The sequence below is a fragment of the Chaetodon auriga genome, chromosome 18 (assembly GCF_051107435.1).
Source record: "Chaetodon auriga isolate fChaAug3 chromosome 18, fChaAug3.hap1, whole genome shotgun sequence".
Taxonomy (NCBI): domain Eukaryota; kingdom Metazoa; phylum Chordata; class Actinopteri; order Chaetodontiformes; family Chaetodontidae; genus Chaetodon; species Chaetodon auriga.
The window spans coordinates 3,864,157-3,889,274 of record NC_135091.1 but is presented as its reverse complement, the minus strand read 5'-3'; the positions used below and the strand labels follow the sequence as shown (position 1 = coordinate 3,889,274).

The following is a 25,118-nucleotide window of genomic DNA, read 5'->3' as shown; positions in this document are numbered from 1 at the left end:
AAGCAATCAAACAGTGATTAAGAGCAGACCAACAACAATGAGCCACTTCTGATCACATTTTCTCCGCTGTGTTTACTCTTCACACAAATGCAGTCAATGTCAAGGCGTCCTGCTGGAAATGACCCGAGATGACATCCAGACAAACTGTTTAACAAGCTACCGAACAAGTTCCATCAACTTCAACACTTGATTATTATAATGCAAGAAAAATAAACACAAGAACAAGTCAGAAATCACAAAGTGTGATGACGTTATTGTTTTCCTGTTAAGGCCAGTCAAGTCCAGGCCAAACCAGACTGTTGGTAAGTGCTGGCCTTATGTAGCACTATAATGGAAACCAGGTTAAAGGGAAGCCCTGAATCTGTGGAAATTCAAACCAACACGAACTCCCCCCTCCTCCCTTAACCGAGCACCGGTCATCACCCTCCATCATCCTGTAAATGTTAAGGTGTCTGTATGCAGGGCAGGAAAGGCTGGGAGGTCGTCAGATTATTCATCCTCTGAGGACTGTCTGTTGTTTTTGAGATAATTTTGTTAGAGCAGTTAGAGCACTTTACTTTTAATGCTAATTAGCAAATGTTAGCATGCTAATATGCGAAACTAAGATTCTGAAGCATTCCATCTAAACATCAGTTTGTCAACATTATCACTGTGAGCATGTTAGCATGCTAACATTAGCATTTGGCTCCAGCATGGCTGTAAACTCTTATGCTGATGACACTCAACTCTACGTAGAGCAGCCTCATCACTAACGACCTGCCTCGATGAGATCAAGTCCATCAATGTCCTGCAGCTAAACAGCCACAAATCAAATCACACCGGCTGATCTTCATGCTCAGGTCAAGAAGGCTGTCAAGTGCAATATCATAAAGCTCAAAGTCCATCCATCAAACAGTTGTTCCTGCATTTTTAAACATGGTAGTGTGGGGAAAAAAGTACACATGCACAGCTTTAAACCCAGAAGAGGCTCCATATTTTAGCATTGTGTGCAACAGCAGAAGTGGCTTCAGCTCTATGATTTAGCCACATAACAAAGCATGAGCAGCTAGATGGCCAAGGGTCAGAGGTCAAACAACATGAAAATAAGGGTGTTTCTAAGCAGGCAAATGACATCATTACTGTACAATCTCCTCTGCTTCAACACTGACTTCCACCCAAACCACCAACTTTCCGACCCACAGTGAACCAAATCTAAACGATGTATCTGGTGTTGTCGTTGGCCCGTTGCGACTTTGGATGTGTCGACTTGAACATATCTGACTGTCACAGCTGTCAGCAGCAAGTAAAAGACAGAGAACTGACAGCTGCGTGATGCCAGAGCCATAAAAACAGCGATCAGAGTCAGCACAGCGTGAACATAAACTCAGCTCCTCCTTCAGTCACAGAGTTACAGCCTCGAGCAGCAAAACACTGTGAATGACTCAGAAACAGCTTTAAAAAGCTGAAAATGAAAGTATTCATTAAATCATGTCTCTCATTTCAGTTGCTGGATGTTCACATTGCGGTGATTACTGAATATTTATCAACCACTGCAGTGCTGAAATGATCAGTCTAATATTATATCATTGAATTGTTTGACAAAAAGGTTTTAAAAATCAGTAGTTTAAATCAATATTTGCTGTTTACAGCTTTGTAAACAAAAAATTGGAAACATTTTGAACCGACAGGACTGGGGTTTCTTCAAATTAGCATTTTTTAGCCATGCTAGCAGTGTGGTTCTTGGGTTGGTCGGTTCTGCACTTTGGTCCAGACTGAAATTTGCCCCACACTGTGATGGCTCCATCCAAAGTTCACAAAACACCTTTTTAACATCAACAAAACGTCGTATCTTGTTTGATTAATCCATTCACAAACCAACAGACAATGACTTGCTGGAGTCGTGTTGGATCCAGCTGAGACTGCAGGAAGTCACCGTACGCAGCTGCCGGCAGGTGTTTCCCACTGATTCCAGCCTTTATGCTAAGCTAAGCTAAGCTAACCACACCCTGACTCCAGCTCCATGCATAACACACAGACATAAGATCAATACTGAACATCTCGCTCAAACAAAATAAGTGTATCTCCCAAAATGTCGACCTCCTCAAAACAAAAGGATGCACAGATGAATCAGCTGAGAGCGGCACGTGTTGATTCCATGATGGGAGTAAAACAGCCTGACTTACATGCACAGGTCAAAGTTTTCTCAGTGCTTGTCTGGTTGATGTCTGTCGGTCTCCGGAGCAGCAGGGATCTCGGTGTGTCTGAATAACTTGAAGTGGCAGCTGTGCATTTACTGATCCAACTGATGAATTATTGAAAACATGCTACAGAAACAGTCCAAGGTGAAAAAAGAGACGAAGACTGAGAAGAGAAGTTTGAGACTTACTGAACTTTTAATTAAATTCTTTTACTCTCTTCATCTGAAGTGAACACCATCGTTGTGATGCTTAGACACAGTGTGAGCATCATAAATATTAAAGCAGCCAGAACAGAACTCGATTTAATATCATCGTCCAGCTTTGTCGTGTCCAGCGCTGCAAATTCATGCAGCTCCTGACATTAAAGAAAACTCGCCTCTTTGTCAAGTCATGCGTCTTGTTTCCTTGTTTCCCCTCCTCCCGCCTCCATCTCCAGCATGGAAATGGGAGTGAATGACAAGCGGAGCGAGGTCAGCGAACAAGGCTGCGGACACGACCGCATAAAGAGAGCGATTCATGTGTCTGCAGGGCTGGACGGCAGCCGGCGAGCCCTCGAGCCTCCAGTCAGACATTTTGTAGCCCAGAAGTCCTGGATCACACCATCACACCGAGGGTTTCACACCAAAAAACACCTTGAAACCAGACAGAGGAACTTGGACACAGTGGTTCACAGCAGCATGGGGCTGCAACTCATAATCATTTTCACACTTTCTCATACAGGAGATGTTTTGTTTTACATGTCTCAGCAGAATGGATGAGTTTTGGGTCCTAAACGAATTACTTAATTTAGATTATGATCTGAGCCTCATGATTTAAAGTTTTCATCCATATTCATTAAGATGTGTTGGTATGGTGGTGAAATCTCCACATCTGGTATGTGTAATAAGTCCTCGCTGTTTTCTATTCTAATCAAATCTGGGGGTGGAGGGCGAAATAATGGGGCTCTTAAATTCCTAGCAGAGCCCCTGTCCCTGAAGTGCCGCAATTTTAAGAATCTTTCAGCGTTGGTGGAGGTCTGAGCTCCACACAGAGCCCTCTGGTTTCAAAACTGCAGCCAAGCTCCCATCATACATGTGGTCGTAAATCTTTGCTCTCTGGTGAATTACATTGTGAGTGTATTTACATAAAACTGCTCCCCTCCACCCCCTCAGCACGTAAGTACAGAATAACAAACGTCGGGTACTGTCTGTACTCTCCCCTCTTATTCTATGCAGCTACAGTCTGCAGGAGAGATGACTTTAAAGCTGCGTTCAGTGATTTATGGCCACTGGGGGGCTGAAACACTCCACAACAAACTGACAGAGGCACAAATGCATGATATATACATTAAACATCAACAATGAAACCAGCGCTGAAGTGCCACAACCTGCACTTCCCCAAAGGGCCACTTGAGTTTGGCTCCAAAACCAAGTCAGTCCCCACAGACCCCTGTCACAATAGCTGGCCAGTTAACGAGCTAAACGGCTCCGTCACAAACCACACAGCACATTAAGACACGTATCTGTACCATCAACACTTCTGTTTCATAACTGAGTGCAAACCATTTCTGCTTTGTGGAGGACACTTGGAGACATCACTTTGGACGTCCTCCCACATCTAAAGAGAGCTAAATCTGACCCAGACTGTGGTTTGACTTCACTCTAAAATCTGCTTCTTACACCACTCATCCAACTCCGTCTCCTACGAAATACATTTCTATACAACACAGGTGCTTATACAAATAAATATCTACGGCATATTTTCCTCAGGACCACTTCGTTCCTCTTTCTGGAGCACTGGACTGTGTCTCACTGTCATTATCAGAGCTTTATTTGAACTTTTAGCCAAAAATGAGGCTGGATTTTTAAAATCTGACCTCATGCAGCGTTAAGTCAGCGGCGATGCCCCGGCCTGCCTGTTCCACTGATGACAGGGAAATAAGGGGAATGCCTCGGTCTTAACCTCAGAATAATGTCATCAGGATCAAACTCAAGCTGCAGGTGGAGAGATCAGATCTTCCCCTTCGGGCTAATTAAACCACATTCCTCCCGGCACCACCTGACCTTCATCTCCAGGTTTAGCTCTCGTCTTGATTTCATTCACTCTCCTCTCAAAAAGCTTCCACGGATTTCATCAGTTAAACATTCACTGTAAACCTGCATCAGGCATCAGGGATGTCAGCAGTGTCAGCCCATGCACCTGGGGGACAGGTGACCCCCCCCCCCCACACACACACACTTCCAGTCAACAGGATGTTATTTACGTCCGCTCACGTCTCCTTTTAAAGACAGCTTGTTCAAACCTTCAACCTTCTGGGACCAAAACATGTTTTGTGGGCGTATCGCCTTCACAGGTTGTGTAACAGCTGGCAGCAGCGATGCCACCTTAAACAACACTTTCTTTGATAAAGTCAGACCTCGATAGAGTGGAATCACATCACTGCTGCGTGACTGTGGAGGCTTTCAGCTCTAACGCCGTCATTTTAACATCACGGCACGGTAGCATTAGCACAGGTGCTTCCTCCTCTCTGAAGTGTTCCTCTAATGATCACATACTTATTTTTTATCATCAATCTCGTATCGTATCACAAACCTTTTGGCCCAAATTTGACCTATTTTGACATTTGACAACATTAAAAGTGGAAACGTTTTTCAAATTTTGGACTTTTCTACGCAGGACCTGGTCCTCACATTTCACCTATATCACTTATATTACTCACATCATGGAAAAAGGAGGTTTTGGGAAATGGTGAAACAGCTTGACCACCAGATTTGCATCAGTCAGAAACACGCTTCAGTTCAACAGCAGCACAAACGAAAGCTTCCAGAATGATCCAACAGGTGAATCAACATGAAACAGATCCAACACAAACTGAACGCCGAAGCCTGGTGAAGGAGGATTCCTCTGACCGACGCTTCAGCTCACAAACTGGACTAACAGGAGCAGGAAGGCAACAAAAAGGAGCAAAGAATCAAAGCTTTTCTCTGACACCTGCTGCAAAGGTTTGAACTCTGTGCGAGTTTGGACGGTTTCACATACGTGTACTCACACACTCTGTATGATACCAAAGCACACACACCTGCAGATACACGTGCACAGCGTGATCGATCGGTTCTGTTCTTTGAATGAATACAGTTCAAATTAACTTCAGCTGCACGGCCTTCATGTACAGAAACACAAGTTACAAACTGGCTAAAGAAATTTGAAAAATCCAGACTTTACTTTGGCTGTTTTTGGTGGAGATTTGAGATCTCAGTGTTTGAGAAGTTCGGCTCCGGCCCTGTTTACAGCAGCTTTTTAACACTGATCCTACAAACCAGTGAACTAAAGCATCACCATCATGTTCCTGCAGGTTTCTGATCTAATACGATTGTGCTACCTGTGCGATCTTCCTACATTATACAGACTTTTATGACCAATATTCCAACCAAAACTCCTTTTCCAAAGAGAATAAGGTCTCTGACTCTGCTCAGTGTGCTGCAGACAGATTGTACACATATGCAGCTATAGGCAGCCAATAACATCATGGAAAACAGCTTTTTTTCCTTTTTTCCAGCAGAGAGTTCAGCTCTCAGGTTAGAAAACAGACAAAAAAGACTTATTCTGCGTGTCTTTCCTCTGATTTTCCTCATTGAAGACAAATCAATTAAACTTCAGCCTCATCTCAGTCATAAAGTTACAACTTTTACTGCTGGATGAAAGAATGTTGAGGGAGAAAAGCTGCAGCCGCTCTGCACTGATGAAGATGAGTTCAAAGTAAAACCAAGACTTTCTCATATAAGTGCCACAGAGGAGAGTCCAGCTCAGGCTGAAATGAATTAAATTCGTGGGATAAATGGCTGAAAGCAGATCGACGGGCTGCGGCGCGTCACTTTGGATCAGCTTGGAGGACAAACAATGAGCTCAACATGAAGATGTTTCAGCAGCAGACAGCAGATTTCAAGGAAGACAAAAACTTCAGACACTGAATGTTTACATCACAGTGTTGCTTTTGGACACTAAATTCATTTTTCAAGAAAAATAAAAAATGCACGAAACCTGCATCTTGAAGCCAAAACGCACAAAAGCTTCTACATGAAGCTGTGGGTTTGGATCCAGTAGAGATGCCCCCATCAACACCATCCAAAGTATGAATATTTGAGGACTCACATGTTTTCACTGGAGCGGCAGCTGGTCCCCCTGCAGGGTCATTCTCCCTCTCCACAGTCTGAGGAAGTTTCTCTCTGCTTTCAAGTTTTTCTTGCGCCGAAAGTTTTGAGACTCCAAATCAACAAAATCCAAAATGCGCCTCGCTGACGCGCAAAAGTCTCCAAAGTTTGGAGAGAGAGAGAGAGAGAGAGAGAGAGAGAGAGAGAGAGAGAGAGAGAGAGAGAGGCGCTCCCGCTCGGGTGGGTTCGTTTTACTCCTCCAGACTCCCCGGTGGCGGCGTTGAGATGCTTCCCCTGACAGAAAACCAGCGCTGAGTCCGAACGTTTGGATGCGAAGCGCAGTCAAGTCCCAACAGATGAAACAATACACTTCCGGTCACGTTGTCAAAATAAATGTACCCGCACGGATCTGGGGCCAAAATTTTCAAAGTAAAATAAGTCGGACCGGTAGGCTGGACATTTAATTTAAGGCCAGAAGTCTATTTCTTTAAATTAAGTAAGACACAGACAGAAAAGGTTCATCAACGTCAGTGACCCGCAACGTGTGAGCCTGTGACCTGAAGGGCTCCAGATGCTGGAGCGGGTCCATGGCTGATGTAATTAAGACCACTGGGCACTTTGGAGTCTTTAAGAGATGTTAAGATACACACTGATGACAGCAAGTTAACAACATTTCACTGAAATTAAAGCTAAAGAGAACAGGGAGAGACTGAGGGTCGTAGCTGGTCCTGATGGTGCAACCACGCTGTCTGTATTTAAGCACCTGAACGCAACCTCGGACAATCACGGAAGGGGCTTTAAAAACGGAATTAAATAAAAAATAAATAAATATGGAATTAATAAATAAAATTAAGCATCTAACATCTAAAACACCATCAAAGTTTAATTGAAAACATTTGATAATGAAGTGTGGATTATTGAAGGCTTGAAATGAGTAATAAAGTTACTAACATTGAAAACTGGGATGTTCAGTCACAGAATGAATGTCTGGGTGAAACGAGGAGGAGATGCTGATGTTTGTGTATGATCAGGTTGTGGCTGCGTGAAATCATGCGTTCATCATTAGGGAAACAACAGTGATATTAAACTCCGGATGTCTCCCGGAGCCTCATTTGATCGTCATGATAAACACGCCGTGATAAAGCAGGAGGACAATGGAGAGACTGAAGTGAGCGGGAACAAAGAGCTGCGTCTCATTTGCCTTTGACGTTTTTATCAGGCAGGACAATCGGCCTAAATGACGTTTAGAGTGGAGGACGGAGGCAGCGGAGATTTGGATCACATGCAGAAAACCTCTGCATCATCACCTCAATCACTGCGGGAGAGGAGGGCAACTCTTCCACTCTGTGTGTCACTGAACAGGCCAGAAAAATGGATGTCAGACTCAAACCAACGGCAACAAGTACTGAGCGCATCACAGCCGGACGGATCTTCGTCCTCTGAGCCATCGAGCTCCACTGATGTCCAAAAACTGTTGAAAACACATCAGTGAGCCTCAGTGCTGCACTGACAAACACACCCTCCTACTACAGCACCAAATGTGGATTAATCCGCTGACAATAGTCCTCAACTAACGCACCGTTTCCTCCTGACTGATTAAAACTACACCTGGCCCACCCACCCACACACACACCCACCCACACACCCACACACACACACACACACCCACAGAGAGAGGTGTCATGGTGGAGGTTACATCCAAAGTTTCACTGGTTACAGTTCAGCCTCATTTTTGACATTTTTCACTGGATTTTTTTAAACGAATCACATCACTTTAAACCAATTTTCACCCAGTTTTGTGTCCCCATGCGCTGTCTGTAGGAACCAATGGGCTTCGAGCTGAGAGCTGGGCTGCATTCCAAACTGCATACTTTCTCCTCTTCACTGTTAGTACACAGTGTTGCATGCAGTACGCATACAGCTGGGACGTACTACTTCATCATAACGTTGTGCACTGAAGTTTGACCCTACTGCTGAAGTAACAATATGGAACAGGTGCCAATACTTCATACAAATACCACTCTCTGCAGCTCAGGTGATGCGACAGATTGTGGGTCAGAAAAGCTGGTTGACTTACATACGGAAAGATATGAGCTAAGGCAGGAGGACATCCTGGTATTTCTGGCATACTGCATTTGACATCCTGTGTCCTGGGACATGAGTGTCAGCTTAAGTCTTTACATGGAGACAGGAAGTAGTGTTCTTTATGCAGACAGGCGGGTGTGGAGGTGATGGATCTGTGTGAAGAAATGTCTCTCGACTTTATGATTTATTGTAGAACTTCAGTCTTTGAACGCAACTTGACTCTGTAAAGTAATGCATGGAATGTAAACAGTCAATATTTAACATGTAATCTTTAAAAATGGAACGACAGTAGACAACAGGCTGCGACGTGACCACGAGGATGATGAAACTTCGTGCGGTCTCAGCGGACGTCACGCCGTCCTGTGAAATCTGAAAACGCTCTCGGTCTCTGAACTGGACCGTGTGCGGCGTCAGTTTCCTTCAATCTGCTGCAGCTTTTATGAGAGAGTCGAACAGAAGGTGTCATTTTGTGTCCAGAGCTGCAGACCTGACCCGGCTCTAAAAACCACAACATGATGAGAGAGAAGAGACGGACGGAGAGATAAATTCTGGAAAGAAAAGGATTGCATAATATCAATAAAAAGAAAACTTTTTGTTCCTGGCAGATATACAGTCAATAAAACGGCTTTTATGACAGAAGACTGAACGAGGAGTACAGGGACTGGACGAGGAGCACAAAAGGTAAAAACCTGGCTGGTATATTGACCTGATTTATTTATTTCTTCTAAAAATAGAGCCAAACAGGAACAAATTAGACCAGGAGAGACACCAAATATACCCAGAGAGACAGAAAAAGACTTCATTTAGAAAGCAGATAATGGAAAATACAGACAGAGCAGCATCCTTCATGAGTTAAACCATAAAGACACCTTCAACTGAGCATCACAAGTAAATAAAATAATTCTTTTCAGAAGTCGATGGATGAGTTTTCTTTCAAAGGAACAAACTGAGGATCTGAAAAACGGATCCAGTTCACATTTCTGTGATTTTTAACTGGACACAAACAGCTGTTTTCATCATCTGCTGGGGCACAAAATACACTTTGTTTCACATTTCGACCAAAACGATTCAGAAATGTTTCTTTAAGATTACAGGATCATTGAATCTGAATATTTATTCCTAAACTTTCCATCTTTGCTTGTATTTTAAAACACTGGTTATCAGACGGGACGGTGAAAGAGGCTTCTCTCTTCTGGCTTCTCTTTTGAGCAACAGAAACGCGTAAAAAACCCTGAAAAACCAAACAAAAATGATTTGAAATAATCTTCATCATGAGAGCCATCAAACACTTTGCCCATCAAATTACTCAGCGAGCGTCTCCGGAGAGTCTTTAGATCAAAGTTCTATACAAGTTAGCTAGCAGGCTAACTGGCTAGCACTGAGCTAGCACTGAGCTAGCTTGTTATTGTCGGCTATTTGGTTGAATCCATGAGGGAAGTTCTAGAAAACAAAGAATTTTTCTGAGTTTGGAGCGATGCGTTTAAAGACGACGTGTTTATTTTAACTCCACAGATCATCCAGAGTCATCTCCAGAGACAGTTTTTGACAGTGCAGCGACACAGAGTTGAAGGACGTACAGCAGAGACACACATAGCCAAACAGCGAACAGAAGTCCATAAACCGTCATTTCAAATATTTTATTCAAAGTTTTGAATCACTCAGATTTCAACATCTGGCTGCAACTTTGTGAAAACCTTGAAAGTCAAACTGAAGGAAATTCTGAGAAACTTAAATGTTAAATAGAAACCAGAAAAAAAACCTCCCACTCAGAAATACTCTTTCCTCCGTATACAGAAACGTGATAATGTCAATAAAAAGTAAAACAATTCAGCGCCAAACCTTCCACAGACTATCTGAGCATTAGCGCCCCCTGGTGACCCCCCAGCACCCGACAGCAGTTTCATTCACTCGCAGATTGTAAACTTTCTTTCCTCCACGTCAGTGTCTTCACTGTGTGAGCTCTGGAACAGAGCCTGAGTGGATGAGACGACGTTTTATCTTAGAAAACAGCAAACATGTACTGACATTAATCATGATGAGCGATGACAGAAGGGTGGAACATAGACGTCAAATACATTCTGCGTTTTTACAGATGAGGAAAGACCGTGAGAAGTGTTCTGGCATCAGTTTTTCCTTCGAGATTATTCTGAAGATGAATTCGTTGGTCGACAGTCACATTTCCACTGCCCGGAAACGATCTCGTGACTCCACGTCAATGATTTAAACCTTCAGCGTCCAATTGTGCAAAACAGCCCATCAGTAGTCCTTTAATGTGGTGGTTAGCCTAGCTTAGCATAAAGACGGGACGCAGGGGGGAAAGCTAGCCTGGCTCCGTCAAAATTCCAAAAATTTGAGTGAAGTAAAACTGAATTCTGGGTCCGTTTTAACATTTCACACAGATTTAGCCCAGACTCTGGCAGCATGATGATTTAATGGATTTAAACAAGTGATTGTGGCACAAAGTCTGCACCGAGGTATCGATCCCCTTCATGTGTGAGGTTACGTTTGGCCGCTGTGATCAGTGTTTAAAGTCAGTGAGAGGGAGGACTGTGATGTGTCAGATAGAAGATTTGATCCTAATATGCTTCTTTACTGATCTGCACCACCTTCGCCAAAGGTCAAACTTTGTATTGATGACACTTTTTCTGTTGACCTCAACTTAATTTTCTGCATTAAATTTTTTATCTCACGTTGGACGACAAACGCAACGCACTGCATGTAATAAAGAGACAGGCACTAAAACTGAGTGCTTCAGACAGAGGGTGAATAGAGGTGCTGCATTATGGGAAAAATAATGTGTTTTCTTTGAACATCAGAGCATGTAAAGATTTTCGAGCGGACACCAAAATAAAAGCATGAACCCGAGCGTAATGTGGAACCTTGAAGTAAAGCTCCACTTGTGAGCTTCATCAGAGCTTTGATCATTTCTTATTCATGGATTTATTTCAATGTTTTTTGATCCTGTCTTATCATAAACTGCACTGAACTGTCACTGCAGTGCTGTACAGTAACGGACCGCAGTCACTCCATGAAAAGCCTGTAAGTGGACCTTGAGTTGAGATTATTTTGCCAAACTTGTACTTGAGCTGCAGCTCAGAGGCAGAACAATGATTGTATTTTCTATGATCTGTACGTGACGATACTGATGAATATGTAATAAGCCAATTAGGGCCGGTCTAAAAATTAGAAATAAAGAGCCAACGTGTTCTGCAGTCCGTCAGTCCGTCAGTCAGTGCGACACAGTGCCAGACACAGGCGGCCATTGTTGCAGACTGATTTCCATCATGTTCTCTCACAGCGAGCTGAACGTCTCTCTTCAGAGGACGGCCTCAGTGTGTGTGTGTGTGTGTGTGTGTGTGTGTGTGTCCTGCGTCCTCAGCTCACTGCGGGCCAGATCAGTGACAGATAGAGCGGCGCTGCTGGGGAGAAAATAGGGGGATGGAAGGAAGGAGGGATGGAGGGATCAGATTGGTGGAGGACAAAGGCTTCATTCTTTGCCTGTAGTGAGCAGCTTCAGGGCTTTCTGGAGGTTCTGGATGGCCGTGCCGACGTCCTCGTACTGCAGGGCGCTGCCGGCGTACTTGCAGTACTTCTGGGCCTTGGTGTAGTCCTCCGGGGAGAGATGAACACCGCCTGGAGGGAGGGAGGGAGGGAAGGAGGGAGGGAAGGAGGGAGGGCGGGGGGGCCGGGAGGGGAGACGAGAGGAGGGAAGAAAAAGAGTCAGATTTGAAGATGACAAGAGGAGACGGAGAAGCTGAGGAAGACGGAGTGAAAAGAGGAGGAAAAAGACGAGATCAGCCTGATATCAGCTACGAGCCAATCAGAGGAAGGTGGAGGAGAAGTCGCTCATGGAGGCTGTGAACAGCAGCACGAAGGAGTGGACAGAAATACATCATGAAACTGATCAAACAGCAGAGGAATAATCAGTGAATCTCTGAGCAAGTTTCTTCATCCAGGATTACAACTAATAATTACTTTCATTCCAGACAAATCTGCTAATTATTTGTTCCATTGAGCAAATGTTTGGTCTATAAAGTGTCAGAAAATAGTGAAAAACCTTAATTTAAAGTCTTGTTTTGTCCAAAACCCAAAAAACATTCAGATTACAGTGACACGAAACAGAGGAAAAGCAGCAAATCCTCACTTTTCAGGAGCCGTTAACCATGAATTGACATACTTCTGATTGGAAAATGACTTAAACAAGTAACTGATTATCAAAATGTTCTATCAAATGACACTTTCAGAAGTTGCCCTTTCCAGGAAAAACAAAACTAAAAACCACAAGTAAAAAAGTGGACGAAGAAAAGATGAAAAGACAAAAGAAAATCGACTGAACATAAACCTTAATATCACAAAAATACGTCAATAAAATACAAAATCTATTCAGACGCGAGTAAATTAAATAAGACAATAAACTCCAGAGAGCCTATTCAGTATTGATGAGATCTCATATAACTGTCTGTGCGACCAGCGAATGAGAAATGAGACTTTATGGAAACCTCCTCCGTCTCTTTGTGTTGAATTCAACTCGGTTAAGACGATTTATCGACCTGCTCCGAACGTTTAGAACCGCCTGGATTCAAGAGGACTCCGCTTCTGTCCCCGTCTGCAGGAAACACTTAAGGTCCAGTCTGACCTGCGTCATGGAAAGTCATCAGCACCGGCCCATAATCAGCTGTCAGGACGCCGGGGAACGTGGGTAATTTATGGTGGAGGAGTACCTGCTGCAGGGCTCAGAGGTCTCCGTCGTCTGAGGCGTTTAGAAGAAAGACTGCTCTGTAATCTGCAGGATGACGGGCGCTGCCACACATGACGAACGTGTGTGTGTGTTTAATAAAGAGTGAGCAGTGCTGTCCTCTAACCTCTGAGACGAACCGCTCCCTGTGAGCTCATCAGGTCGACCACATGTCTCTCCACCCTCTCCCTGCAAAGCTCCACATCTCAAGCATGAAACAAGCGTGTTCGTCTCCATCAACTGTATTTCGACGCAGGTACAATTTCATTTTTCAGGACTCTCGAAAGGCAGTTTAAACCGACACGCCGACGTTTTCGACCGCAGAGACGAAGGAGAGGCGAGGAGGCCTCACAGGTGATTCGGAGAGTCTGTGCAGGACACAGCTGGACTGAGTCTCACTCTGTGTGTGTGTGTGTGTGTGTGTGTGTGTGTGTGGTGCAACACAATCTCACAATCTGGCTTCACTTATTACAAGTCTCCCTGGTAAGTGCGTCAAAACACTTCTTTTCTTTTACATGCAGAATCAGAGGAAAGCTGCCAAAGAACATACAACCATAACGTTACAATTAAAACAAGACATCGAAGCTAATTCGACGCGTTCGGTGCTTCTCACAACCGAACGCTCTTACGTCGCTTTGATTGGCGGTTAATTACTGATTCGCTCAGTGTGAGTCAAGTTTTCTTCCTCTGCAACAAGGATTTCTGCAAACATGAAACTTAAACATAAAGCAGAATTTTGTTTTTACTCTGCGTGTTTCTGCAGCTTGTTACACTTACAGCCGTCCGCCTATCAGCGTCCCAGGAGGACGACACTGGAGCCTGGAGGAAGCACAACATCTTATAGTGGGTGTAACACTATAGACTACACACACCCTCCTCCACATACAGGACTCCAGTGTATGTTATAGCTTGCACGAGTCTCGGTAAAGCCCAGAAAGCCCCTTGTAAAGATCCATCCGGTCTATTTTGACCTGCTATTGGTCCGTTATCCCTCTCCTCTCTGGCGTCCTCTCGAAGAACGTTGACTGTATATTAGATAACATCAACATCGTCTCTCTTTCAACTTTCCTGTTCTAAGAGACTCCAAAACATCTGTTTACATTCAAGTAACAAATCCCTTTTCTCTTCTTCGTCCCTTCATTGCTTTCCTCCACATTTCTCCTCTCTCTTTCTCCTCTTCGTCACGTCTCCTCTTTTTTTACCTCGTCCTCTCGCTCACGTTGAATTCTGTCTGTTCGGTGGCTGCTTTACCTGCATGTCTGTCGATGTGCGTTTGTCCCACTGATGGGACGATTAAAAGTGAAAAGCAAAACTTCCGAAAGAGGAGAAACGTACTTGGTGGATATTGTGTATTTTGTGTGTTTTTGTATATATTTTGCAGTTAGTATGTGAAGTCTTCACGTATCGTCTCTCCTGCCTTTCTGAACATAATTTCTTTCTCTCTTTGATTTCTCCTCTGTCCTTTATTCCTTTTCTCCCCTCTCTAAATCCATGTCTTTACTCCTCTTTCGACCCCCCTCTCCTTTACTTCTCCTCCCTCAATCGGTCCCCCCCTCCCCAGAGGACCCTCTTTAACTGGAACCATACCTCCGCTGCCCCCAGCCCACCTCACTGTGCTCTGCAAACAGTACATGAGGCACAGTGGGGACACGCTCTCCATATCAAACACATTCATTCATACAGCTGCAGATCTCTGCTGCGCCGTCAGCCGTGAAATGACTGACGGCGCAAAATCAAACATATTACTGAGAAGAATATTCAACAGCTCGGCTTCACGGCGGACCGAACCAGATCAGCTCTACGGCGGATCCTTTATGTTTATGATTGAGTGGCTCTGAGTCTGAGGATTGCACGTACAGCTACTGCATGCAGCTCGCATCTCTGAACAGCTACTAACAGAAATACATTTCAAAAGGCGTCTCCGCAAACGGCGAATCCCCAGCTTTCACTGGAACGAGCTTCTATCGAAGAAATCGCCCCAATTAAAACTGTTTGGCATCTGCACGGCTCCATTAAACCAGATGGATGGTTTAGGCCCAAAAACCAAAAGGGTTAAAGGAGAATGTGAGTTAAAGAATAGATGGGTCAAATCCAGCCTGTCCACACTAAGAAAACAACCGTTTAGATCACCTGAACAAGCAGCCTATCATGACCCATATGTTTAATGTTAGGTGGTGACCTCTCCTGACTGTCTGGGAGCAAAGGAGCAAGTCAGGTGACGTAGTATAAAGAGCGAGAAAGTCCGCATGTGGAGGAGGTGGAGTGGATGGATGGATGGGTCGAACAAACTATGTTAGCATACACTGTCCTCTCTAATGGTGTCACCAAGTGGCAGCGTGTATATGGAGAACAGTAATAAGTAATCCCAAACACAATCCCAAAACAGATGTCATGACCACATGATCTCCAGGACTGACGTCAAGCTTTCCGCCTTCGCTGTTAAAAACAAGTTTAAAACAAGTTTAACGCAGTCGGAAAGACCAACCAAGTGTTCAAAACACCTGATTAAGAGATCATGGTCAATCATGTCAAATGCTACACTTATGTCTAACAGGACAAGAACTGAGACCTTATGTTCATCAGGTTTTAGTCTGAGGTCTCTGCTGTGGTTTGTTCTAAAACCCGACTGAAAATCCCCCAGGACGCTATTTTCTTTAAGTGCACTGAAACTATCTTCTCCAGTATCTAACTGGTGAACAGAAGGTTGGATATCGGCGTACAGTTGGTGAGTGTATTACTATCTAGGTTGGGTTTCATCAGTAACCCATGTTCTTAACTCGACCCGTGATCTTTTCCTAAACCTAACCCAGTAGTTTTGGTGCCTCAGTCTCAACCATTGACCAATAAATGGCCAGCACGATGAAGGTCCAGTGCAACGATGGTGCAGTTTGACTGTCTCATATTAACCATGTGATGACAAAAGTCTGCTACGCCCGTCACTGGTACTCCAACAGTCATTTTTGGGGTCATTGGCAATTGAGCTATTCAGTCGTTCAGGTACGAGGACGTGTCGGTCAAATCACATCTGAGCTGAATGATGTGTGCATAATCTCAGAATGCACCAATAACTGGATGTTCAAAGGGCCAACAGATCGGCGTGTTAAGAGGCTAGCATGTTAGGACCCCGTAAAGGACCTCTGGAGGTCCCTGGATGCCAGTTTGAGAAGCAGTGCAGACTGAAGGAACAGAGGAACAGACAGTGTCTCTCTTGGCTCAGTAACGCTCATAAAACATGGTCCTCTACTCTTAAAAATGTCCTGGAGAAGAAAAGGAAAAAAATGATTGAATAATGTTGCACCATAAGCCCCTAATCCCCTGGCTGAATTCTCTTCTCCTCCAAAAAGCTGGGAAAAGACTCGCAAATATGCTGACTGCATACTCCCAAGGATGAGAGGAGGCTGAGAGGAGGAGGAGGAGGAGGAGGAGGAGGAGGAGGAGGAGGAGGGAAACTAGTGGAAAAATTAAGAGAGAAAGTCAGCAAAGAGATGGGAGACAGCCAGAAACCACAGCGCTCCACAAGGAGGGAGACTTGGCGAGGGGCGGCTTTAAAAAGGTGCTAATGATAAAAAATGACCCGAACATATAATAATCATCTTCCATAAAGAGAAACCAATCAGCTCTCAGTAGAATGCACGTAATGTGTTACAATAACTACGGCTGCAATTAGCCATTATTTTCATTACTGATTAATGCTGCACTTATTTCTATGAAGTGTTCAGTGGATAAAAAGTTTGAAGATACTTGAAATGCTGCTTACAGTTTCCCAGTCATGAAACTGCTGATTATGCATTTTTTTTGTTAGCTTTTTAAAAAATTTTTACATTTATTTTATCTTCCATTCTTGCATCTCAAGTTCCTTATCGGACTGTAAACAATGACTCGAAAGAGGAAGTCTTGGCCTGTCCATTACTCCCTGCAGAGCAGTGCGTCTTCATGTGCAGAGAAAAGAACAATAATCCAGGTACAATAGATGACACATACAAGTGAAACCGATGAAATACAGTATCTCCACATCTTCAAAGCACTCTGGTAATCCAACAGTGTAATAATGCTTAAAAACATTATACCCAAAATCACCTGAAGGGTCTACTGATCTGTAAAAGTTGTAATTTCGGCGACCACCCCCCTTTGATAAAGGGCCTAAGATGAACGGTACGTTGAGGCATCTTCTGTTGCTGAGCATTACAACACATGTGGACGACAAAAGAAATCGAGACCAGCTGAAAGAGGACTGCTGACTGAACGAATGAAAGGGTTTCAAACCCCTGCTCATGAATAGAAAACGCAGAACAGATACCCAGAGCTGCCGAGCAGAAAACACATGCTTACGAGGTAATTTTCCACCTCTTTTCAGGCTGTTTCAATGTTTTAATGGAGTGCTGTAAGCAATATTTTCCTTCATTTATCTGCATGACCTAAGGCTTAATCTATTTGTCAAACAGCCTTTTTTCGTTTTAATTGCAATGGCGATTGAACAAAGAGTGGCACGCTTTATCTGGCACGCCTGAATTCACCCCGTGAAGAGGAAAGGTGCAGAGCTGAAAAGAGAAAACTTCTTTTCCTCTTTCAGTGACTTGGCGGTTAAGTCTGAACCAAATCAGAACGACAGCTTGAATTATTCATTTCGCCTCTTTATCCAGCGAACCGTTCTGCTGATCATGCATACTAACCTTTAGAGAAAAATAAAGCCCAACAAAAAGCTGTTTCCACACACACCTCAAATCCCACTGAGACGAGGATCAGCCTTAATGGACGACCTGGACGACCAGCTGAGCCACCGCTGAGCCCAGTCATGGCTTTCAAGAGTTAAGAGCGTTCAGATGCAGTTCAATAACATGGCGTTTGTCAGCTTTTCTTAAATATCCTTTAAATAAGACCCTGCTCTCTTTGCTTTGTTTAATCGGGCTGTTGGTCGTGTAGACTTTCATGCAGGAGACAAATTTCGTCCTGGGGACAATTCGATAGCATGCATCCCTGAAGACTATGACACCTGTCCTGTGTCCCAGCATTGACACGCGTCGACTCTTCGTGTGCGCCGTGAATCGACAAACGTGTCTCGGCTGCTTCTGTCTGTCTGATGACTTGTGACGTGCAGGTAATGATGGAGTGGTTAGTGCTCGTCTGTCTGCTGATCGAGGGGTCGAACCTGCGACTTTCCAGTCACCATCGGTAACTTGCTTTCTCCCATTAACCTGGCAGTTGTTGAAGGGAACGACTGAATGTGAAAAAAGGACGGAGCTTCATGATCAGGCTATAAGCTCTCCACCACTCCCTCTCATTCTCACTCTCCCCGCGGCTAACCACCGGCAGCTAATGATAGTCTAGACAGCGGCGAAGCGGCGGTGGTGTGGTTGAAATGATAGGTTCGATGGCAGACGGATGACTGGTGTACGGGCCAATCAACGGGCGACCATCACCATCACCGCCATCTCCTGCAGTGTCACCTTTTTCAGCGGTTACTCACAGGCTATTTTACATCTTCTGGAGTTCAGGAGAGAGGAGCGCTGTTTTCATGAGGACTCCTGCTGTGCTGAGCAGCTTGGTAATGGCAGCCATGTTATTATCCTTCCATCTTTTCCAACCTTTTTTTTTTTTCAGGCTCACTTTGGAAGACCATCTGCCTTCATCTATTCTATGGTGAATATAAAAGAGACTTGTCAGACCACACTGTCACACTTCTGATAGCTGGTTCTGAATCAGATTGGGAAAACATGTTGCTTCGCTAAGCCCTCACATCTATTATCGCTCTTTTTTTTAATCAGCAATGTGCAAAACATTCAGGTAAACATGCTTCGAAATTCAGTTTCTTTCACATTTAAACTGCACTGATGGTGTGACATCATTCTGTACAACACATTTACTGTTTACGCTGGCTTTTTATTTTAAGTACCTTGTGATTTCTTATGTTTTAAGTGTTAAAAAAATGTTTTTTTGTTCCATTTTATCTTATTTATACAGTCGTACATGAGTGACAAACACTGCCAGTGGCAGATTCAACTGAGTGTAACTAACCAAAGATTGTTTGTGAGAGAAAAGAAGCATCACTCCGTCACATCTCTTGGTGTAATTTTGTGGTTCAGAAAGACAAAATAGTCCTGAAAAAGACAGGTGGCCCTTACCCTCCTTCATCTGCCCTCTCTCATCTTCGTCTAACTCCTCCTCTGTCCTCTTTACACACTTTATCCTCCTCCTGTCTTTGAAAACATCAGACTTGAGCTACCAGGTGACCTGAAAACACTATCATAACTTCAAAGTGGGCTTCAAAGACCACTGCGGGACGTGCCTTCTCTACCAACCACTCTAAATACTGGAGGAATGCAGAATACAGAAACCGAACGTGAAAACTGATGAGGAGAAGTTTGCTCCACAGAAACAGGCCGACCTGTGACAGTCAGAGAGCTCAGTGGAGACTCAAACCCGTGTTGGGACGAACAAGACGGACGCGCGTGTCGAGTTTGTGCCGCCGTCTCATAATCCTGTTAGTGATGAAGAAACGTTCAAATGCAGGTTTTTCATTTCAGATTTCACGCTTAAACACATTCAGGAGGCAGTTTAAAAGCCTACAGGTAAACCTGCCACTTTCAGTGTTTCAGCCCAAAAACCCAAATCCTACATTCTCCCAGGAGACTTAATGTCTCACTTTGACTCTTCACCCTCGTCAAGTACCAAATATAGACTTCCTACATTCCTCCAAAGCAGTAAATGTGTCATTAGGAATGGGCCTGATGTCTCCAAGCTTCCATTAAGAGTAACTTTATCTCTGGTCTACAGTGATGAAGAACACCAGGCTCCGCACAGAGTTTCAGTTAGAGGACAGGAAATGGGGAAGACGAGTGTCTTCATCTCTTAATGTTTTCTGCCTCTTCTCCTCATGAGCTCATCTGTCATTTCCCTCCTCTCATTACAACTCAAACCATCCTCTCAGAAAACTGAATCTCAAGCTTTTCTTATTCACACGTGAAAGGATTTTTTGCAGAGAGGCTGCAGAGGTTGTTTCTGATGGAGACGACATCGATTTATTGTTGCCAGCAGTGACCGTCTGAAACAAACGGAGCCACCGCTGGACCTCTCAGCGCCTTAAAATGAGCGTTCAAATAATCTCTCTCTCCTGCAGCTGTTATGTTAATCTGACGGCATTCACTTCAGACGTGTGTTGAAAGTGATGCAGAAAGAGTTTTTTGGATTATTATGTTCATCCTGCAGTTATCAGCATCACCTACTGTTGCACAAATAAACAAAAATACATCCTTGCATTCATTCATTCATTCATTCACACATACAGATGTTCAGACAGACAGACAGACAGAGATACTGTGCAGAAAGTGTGTTTCATCTGTAAACCAACACATACGTCTGATGGTGTTACATGTAAACAGGGTGATAAAACAAAAGTAGGCTAAAATGAAAATAAGGGCTTAAAGGAAGGAGGTAAAGGTTTAATGAAGGGAAAATAAAGACATTAAAGCTGGAATGAGAAGCAGCTACGGTTTCAAATCAGTCTCAGGAGTTCAGTCCAACTATGCACAGCTCCACATTTTTCTGTTTTTACTATAGTAACAGACTGATCCCATATGGACCACAGAATTGTGTGAAATGTACTTTGGCCCTAAACTACGACATTTTTCGCCAAGCAGCAGTATTTTAAAGTCTAATCTAGGCCAGGCTGGAAACACAGCAGTGTTCAGAGGACTGAGTATATTAACCTTCTGATGGTTTCTGCTAAAACTCCGGCAGCTGACTGAGCTGAAGCTGTCAGAATGGGAGAATTAAAGAGAAAGTGTGTGAGGTGTGTGTGGAGCCAGTGTGATTACAGATGTTATATTTAGTGTGTGTATGTGTTCTTACCCTGCTGCTGGACGTTGAGCAGTGTGGGGTCAACAGTGGGCACTGATCGGGGAAGAGGCACTGGTTTAACTGCTTCTGCCGGTCAACAAAAACACTTCAAATTATGACGAACACTAAAAGAAATACTAGATAATTAACTCTAAAAACTGCATAGAGAGGCTTCATCATTTCATTGGTAAGAGTATCAGAACAGCAGAGTTGAAGTGCGGCCAAAGTAAATATTTTGTGATCAAGGTATCTCCCTTTCTTTTCTAAGCAAACTCGAACACCAAGGAGTAAATGTAGTCCGTTGTCTTTTAATCTGGAGGACGCGCTTCGTGCCAGATGTATCTTCTAAAACCTTCTTAAACAGAAAACACACTTGTAAGTGTTGAGAAAACGACCGCTAAATTCCCTGACGTCCAAGCAGGTGAGAATTAACGAGTGTAAATTGAAATCCGCCACACGTGTGGACACCAATCCCGTCTCTTTCCCACACACCCAGGCCAACACACATCACTGTGATCAACAGCAGTCCTTCACTATCAGCGACGCTCACAGGAGGCCAACACACCGCTTCTGTCAGCATGCTCTCTGCAGACTGGACGGACACCAAGGTCAACTTCTGCCTTTTAATTTAATCACTTCTTCCTCACAGCAGCAACAGGTGATTAAATGCCAGCCAACGCGCACCAACAGTACTTCATATGTGTGTGTGAGTGTGTGTGTGCGCATACACACTCTGGCGCTTGGTCCCCCGACATGGGAAACAAAGACTGAACATCCTCTCACTCATGGACACACAACTGCGAGGAGCCTTTGTGTTTGGACTCACACACACACTCAGTATCTTCACATCAACCCCTCAATAATTACACTTCACGCTGAACTTTACACAAACTCCACCGATGAAGTAGAAGATGCTCATTTTGGAGCGCTTCTCTCATCTTTGTACCCTCATGAGGACGTCTGCCAACATTTGCACAAGTTGTAACAGCACAAACACATACGTACGTACACACACACACACACACACACACACACACACACACACACACACACACACACAGTGAGAGCGCCTCTCAGGGAGGTGTGTTATTGAATGCAATACCAGAATACTGCAAGGCTGTCACGTACTCAGTGTTATCAGGGGAAATTAGCGAGGAGAGGTTCCAAGACAGATGATAAAAAGGGCTGCTAAGTAAAAAATGAAAGATCATGTACCACAGCTTAGACAGTTAATAAAAAGAGAATAAGGGGACACTATAAACACCAAAACATTATTATCAGTATATTGTATCTGTAGGTGTGATACAAATATTGTGTTTATTTGTTAACTCCCCATTTCCAGGGAATTCCAGACAAAGTCCAGTAAACAGCTGGGCTTGGCCCTGCTTGGCTCCCTTTCCTGCAGCATTGCTGAAGTCCATCCAGTTAGGTCATGAACTACAGCAGGTTCGTTTCATATGATTAAGAGGAGCTCCTGCTGTCAACCGATCGGCCTCATTGACAGTGATAACTTAGTTTTCCTGATTTCATATCTGGCGAGTTTCTCGGCTTCCATCATTAAGTCCAGTCCTCTCTGTCTTACTGTTATTATATTCACGTCTCAGCTAACTGAGACCCTCACATGGACACGCATTTTTTTGTCGAGTTGTAACGTTTAACCTTAAACTAACCTTCCTTTGCTAAATATATAGCGTGAGCTACATGACATACTGTTGGCTGGAGTTGTGTGATTACCAAAGTCAGTGACATTTTCAATGAGTTTCACTTCGGCTCTCTATTCAGACTGCAGTGAAAGGCAGAATAAAATTATTTTAAATTAACTATATCTGGAAACAACAAGGAGAACTTCTGATAATTAGATCTAAAAATAATTTCATCACTGACTCACTTCAAGCTTTACTTTTAGAAAGTGTTCAAATACATTTTGGCATTACAGTGATACTGGTGAAGTGACTTTAATCCAACTTGATTTCAGGATGCAACAGCAAACAAGACTGAGAGTCAACAGCCATGCTAGCAGCTAATGTCAGCATGCTAACGTGTAGCAGGTATAACGACCACCATGGTCACCAGCTTAGTATTTGCATACATGATAACATGAAAAGTCTGAGGATCACCAAAACTATTACAAGCCATCCTCTGGGGAACATAAATGTCTGAATCGAATCTCATTGTAATCCATTCAATAGTACTTTACTTTGTGTCCAAACCAGTGGACCAACACTGATTTCCATCCTTTAAGTCCTGCAGCTAGCGTGGCTAAAAGCATCCCGTGTACAGGTGGAATCACTCAGCATCATACCTGTGGGTGGAGGCAGCTCGGCTGGAGTGTTGGCCGGTGCGTGGGCCCCTGGTGGGATGTGGATGTTGTTAAAGGTGGTGGTGGGGGGACCCGTTGGCCCCGATCCTGGACTGGGAGTAAAGCCGATCCCTGGGGCGGGACCTGGATCCAAACTCCGGTCCTGGTCCTTGTAGGACTGAGAAGGCTGCTCACCTCTGAAGGAACCCCCGTGGGACAAACCGAAGCCTGAGGACCCTTCAGCTCCAAACTCATCTACCAGAGACGCAGAAGGACAGAAAAAAAAGATGCTGTTGAGATTTTTGTACATTTTCGGTTCTTTTCTGTGACAGAAAGTTTGACTTTGCAAGTAAAAACTGTGACTAAATGCCGTCTCCAGAGAGGCCTTTTCGAAAGATGATTTACACCGTTAGACTCGAACATGACAAGACAAGAAAATGTTGGATGAAAATGGGAAATGGAAATGCTTTTGCAATTTGCAATTTAACAGTGAAACGGTACCTCTAGTCTACTGGTAGGAGACCTTGGTAAAAGTTATCTGGGAGCTCAAATCTCTTGGGGTGCCCAAACTTCATATTAACCAGGTTATTCACGTCAAGCTTACATTGAGCTAGAAGACATTACAGTCTATACAACTCACATCTCTCAGATAAATCACACAATTATGATGTTTTCCCTCAAGCATTCATTGCCGATTCGTTGCAGATGGTTTCACCTAATTGCTTACCCTTCGATTACGCAGAGGTGTCGGTGCTTAAAAAGAAATCGGGCGCTAAACTGTCGAAATTAAATTCAGATGCTACAGAAGCGTTCAACAAATTGGTGGCGAATGGAGGAGCTCAACTCTTTGGCCTCACTTGGTTTCAATCACGCACATCATCATCAAAAGCAGAGACGACGCAGCATTCAGCAAAAATGGATTTAGTTGAAATGATTAGAATTCATGAGAATGAGATTAAGCTGCTTTCGGAAAGTGTGTGAATCACTTTCACAGATATTCCAGCAGAAACTGGTTTTCGATGAACAATAAGGCATGAAGCATTTCCACCGTGCAGAGGTGGACTGCTGATGACCGGATCAGCCATGCATGACTTTGAATGCTTTTATTATCATGCTACTCCATGCTACTCCGTTAGCATCATTCCTGAATTTTGAACATTAGAACCAGTTTGTTACTTGTTCAACACATTGACATCATTTACCACCATTCAATGGTTTGCAGCATGTTTCCTTCTGCTACGTTTGCATTGCAAAACTGGTGAATGAGCATCGAAGTAGGCTGAGATCTATGAAAGGACCAACAGCGACATCTCTGCTCATCTATACACCTTTGTTAGACTTCAGTTTTAGCTGAGAACCACTGTTATGTTTAAGTTAAGAGTTAGCTTAGGTAACGAATGGAAGATGTCAAAGTTAGACCTGCACCAACAGAGAGAAAGAAAGACAAAATAATCCTCCATAATGCAGCAGTGGATTGAAGGATTCCTATGAGAAGACTTAAAAAAGAGAGAAAAGAAAAGGCAGAAACGGCCTGCGGTGTTTTCATCTCCAACATGAGCCTCACGCTGAAAACTCTGCCTCTGTCAGCAAACCACACCTAACACAAAGAAAACACTCCTCGACAGCCAAAGATATTTTGACAGATTAAAAACGTTTGGCTGGATTTGCAGACACTGGCTGTATCTGACACCATGTTAATCTCCAACCTCTGTCATTACCGCATTACAGGCAGGAAGGCAGGCGGGCATTAGGAGGAGATCTGACACTTAACAACCGCGGCTGGAATATTTCGTCTTTCATTAAATTATTTAACTTTGTTTATCCAGAGAAAGTGACGTGAGTGTTCACGGTCCTTTTCAGCC

General features: G+C 43.8%; 2 protein-coding genes across 6 annotated transcripts in view; both read right to left on the bottom strand.

Moving 5' to 3' along the window:
• Nucleotides 1–6,378, bottom strand: part of adgrg6 (adhesion G protein-coupled receptor G6) — an 87,055-nt gene extending 80,677 nt beyond the window's left edge. For all 3 annotated transcript variants that reach the window (XM_076757154.1, XM_076757156.1, XM_076757155.1), the window contains exon 1: nucleotides 6,306–6,378. In XM_076757154.1, coding sequence (XP_076613269.1) covers nucleotides 6,306–6,307 — 2 coding nt within the window. In that variant the 5' untranslated portion in view covers nucleotides 6,308–6,378. The remainder of the gene's footprint in view (nucleotides 1–6,305) is intronic.
• A 4,716-nt stretch (nucleotides 6,379–11,094) lies between these two features.
• vta1 (vesicle (multivesicular body) trafficking 1) overlaps nucleotides 11,095–25,118 on the bottom strand; it is a 47,732-nt gene continuing 33,708 nt past the window's right edge. The window contains exons 6-8 of one of the 3 annotated variants that reach the window (XM_076756487.1): nucleotides 23,260–23,511; nucleotides 20,970–21,044; nucleotides 11,095–12,022 (exon numbers count right to left, since the gene is read on the bottom strand). In XM_076756487.1, coding sequence (XP_076612602.1) covers nucleotides 11,877–12,022; nucleotides 20,970–21,044; nucleotides 23,260–23,511 — 473 coding nt within the window. In that variant the 3' untranslated portion in view covers nucleotides 11,095–11,876. The remainder of the gene's footprint in view (nucleotides 12,023–20,969; nucleotides 21,045–23,259; nucleotides 23,512–25,118) is intronic. The other 2 variants (XM_076756488.1, XM_076756489.1) reach the window with 2 other exon arrangements.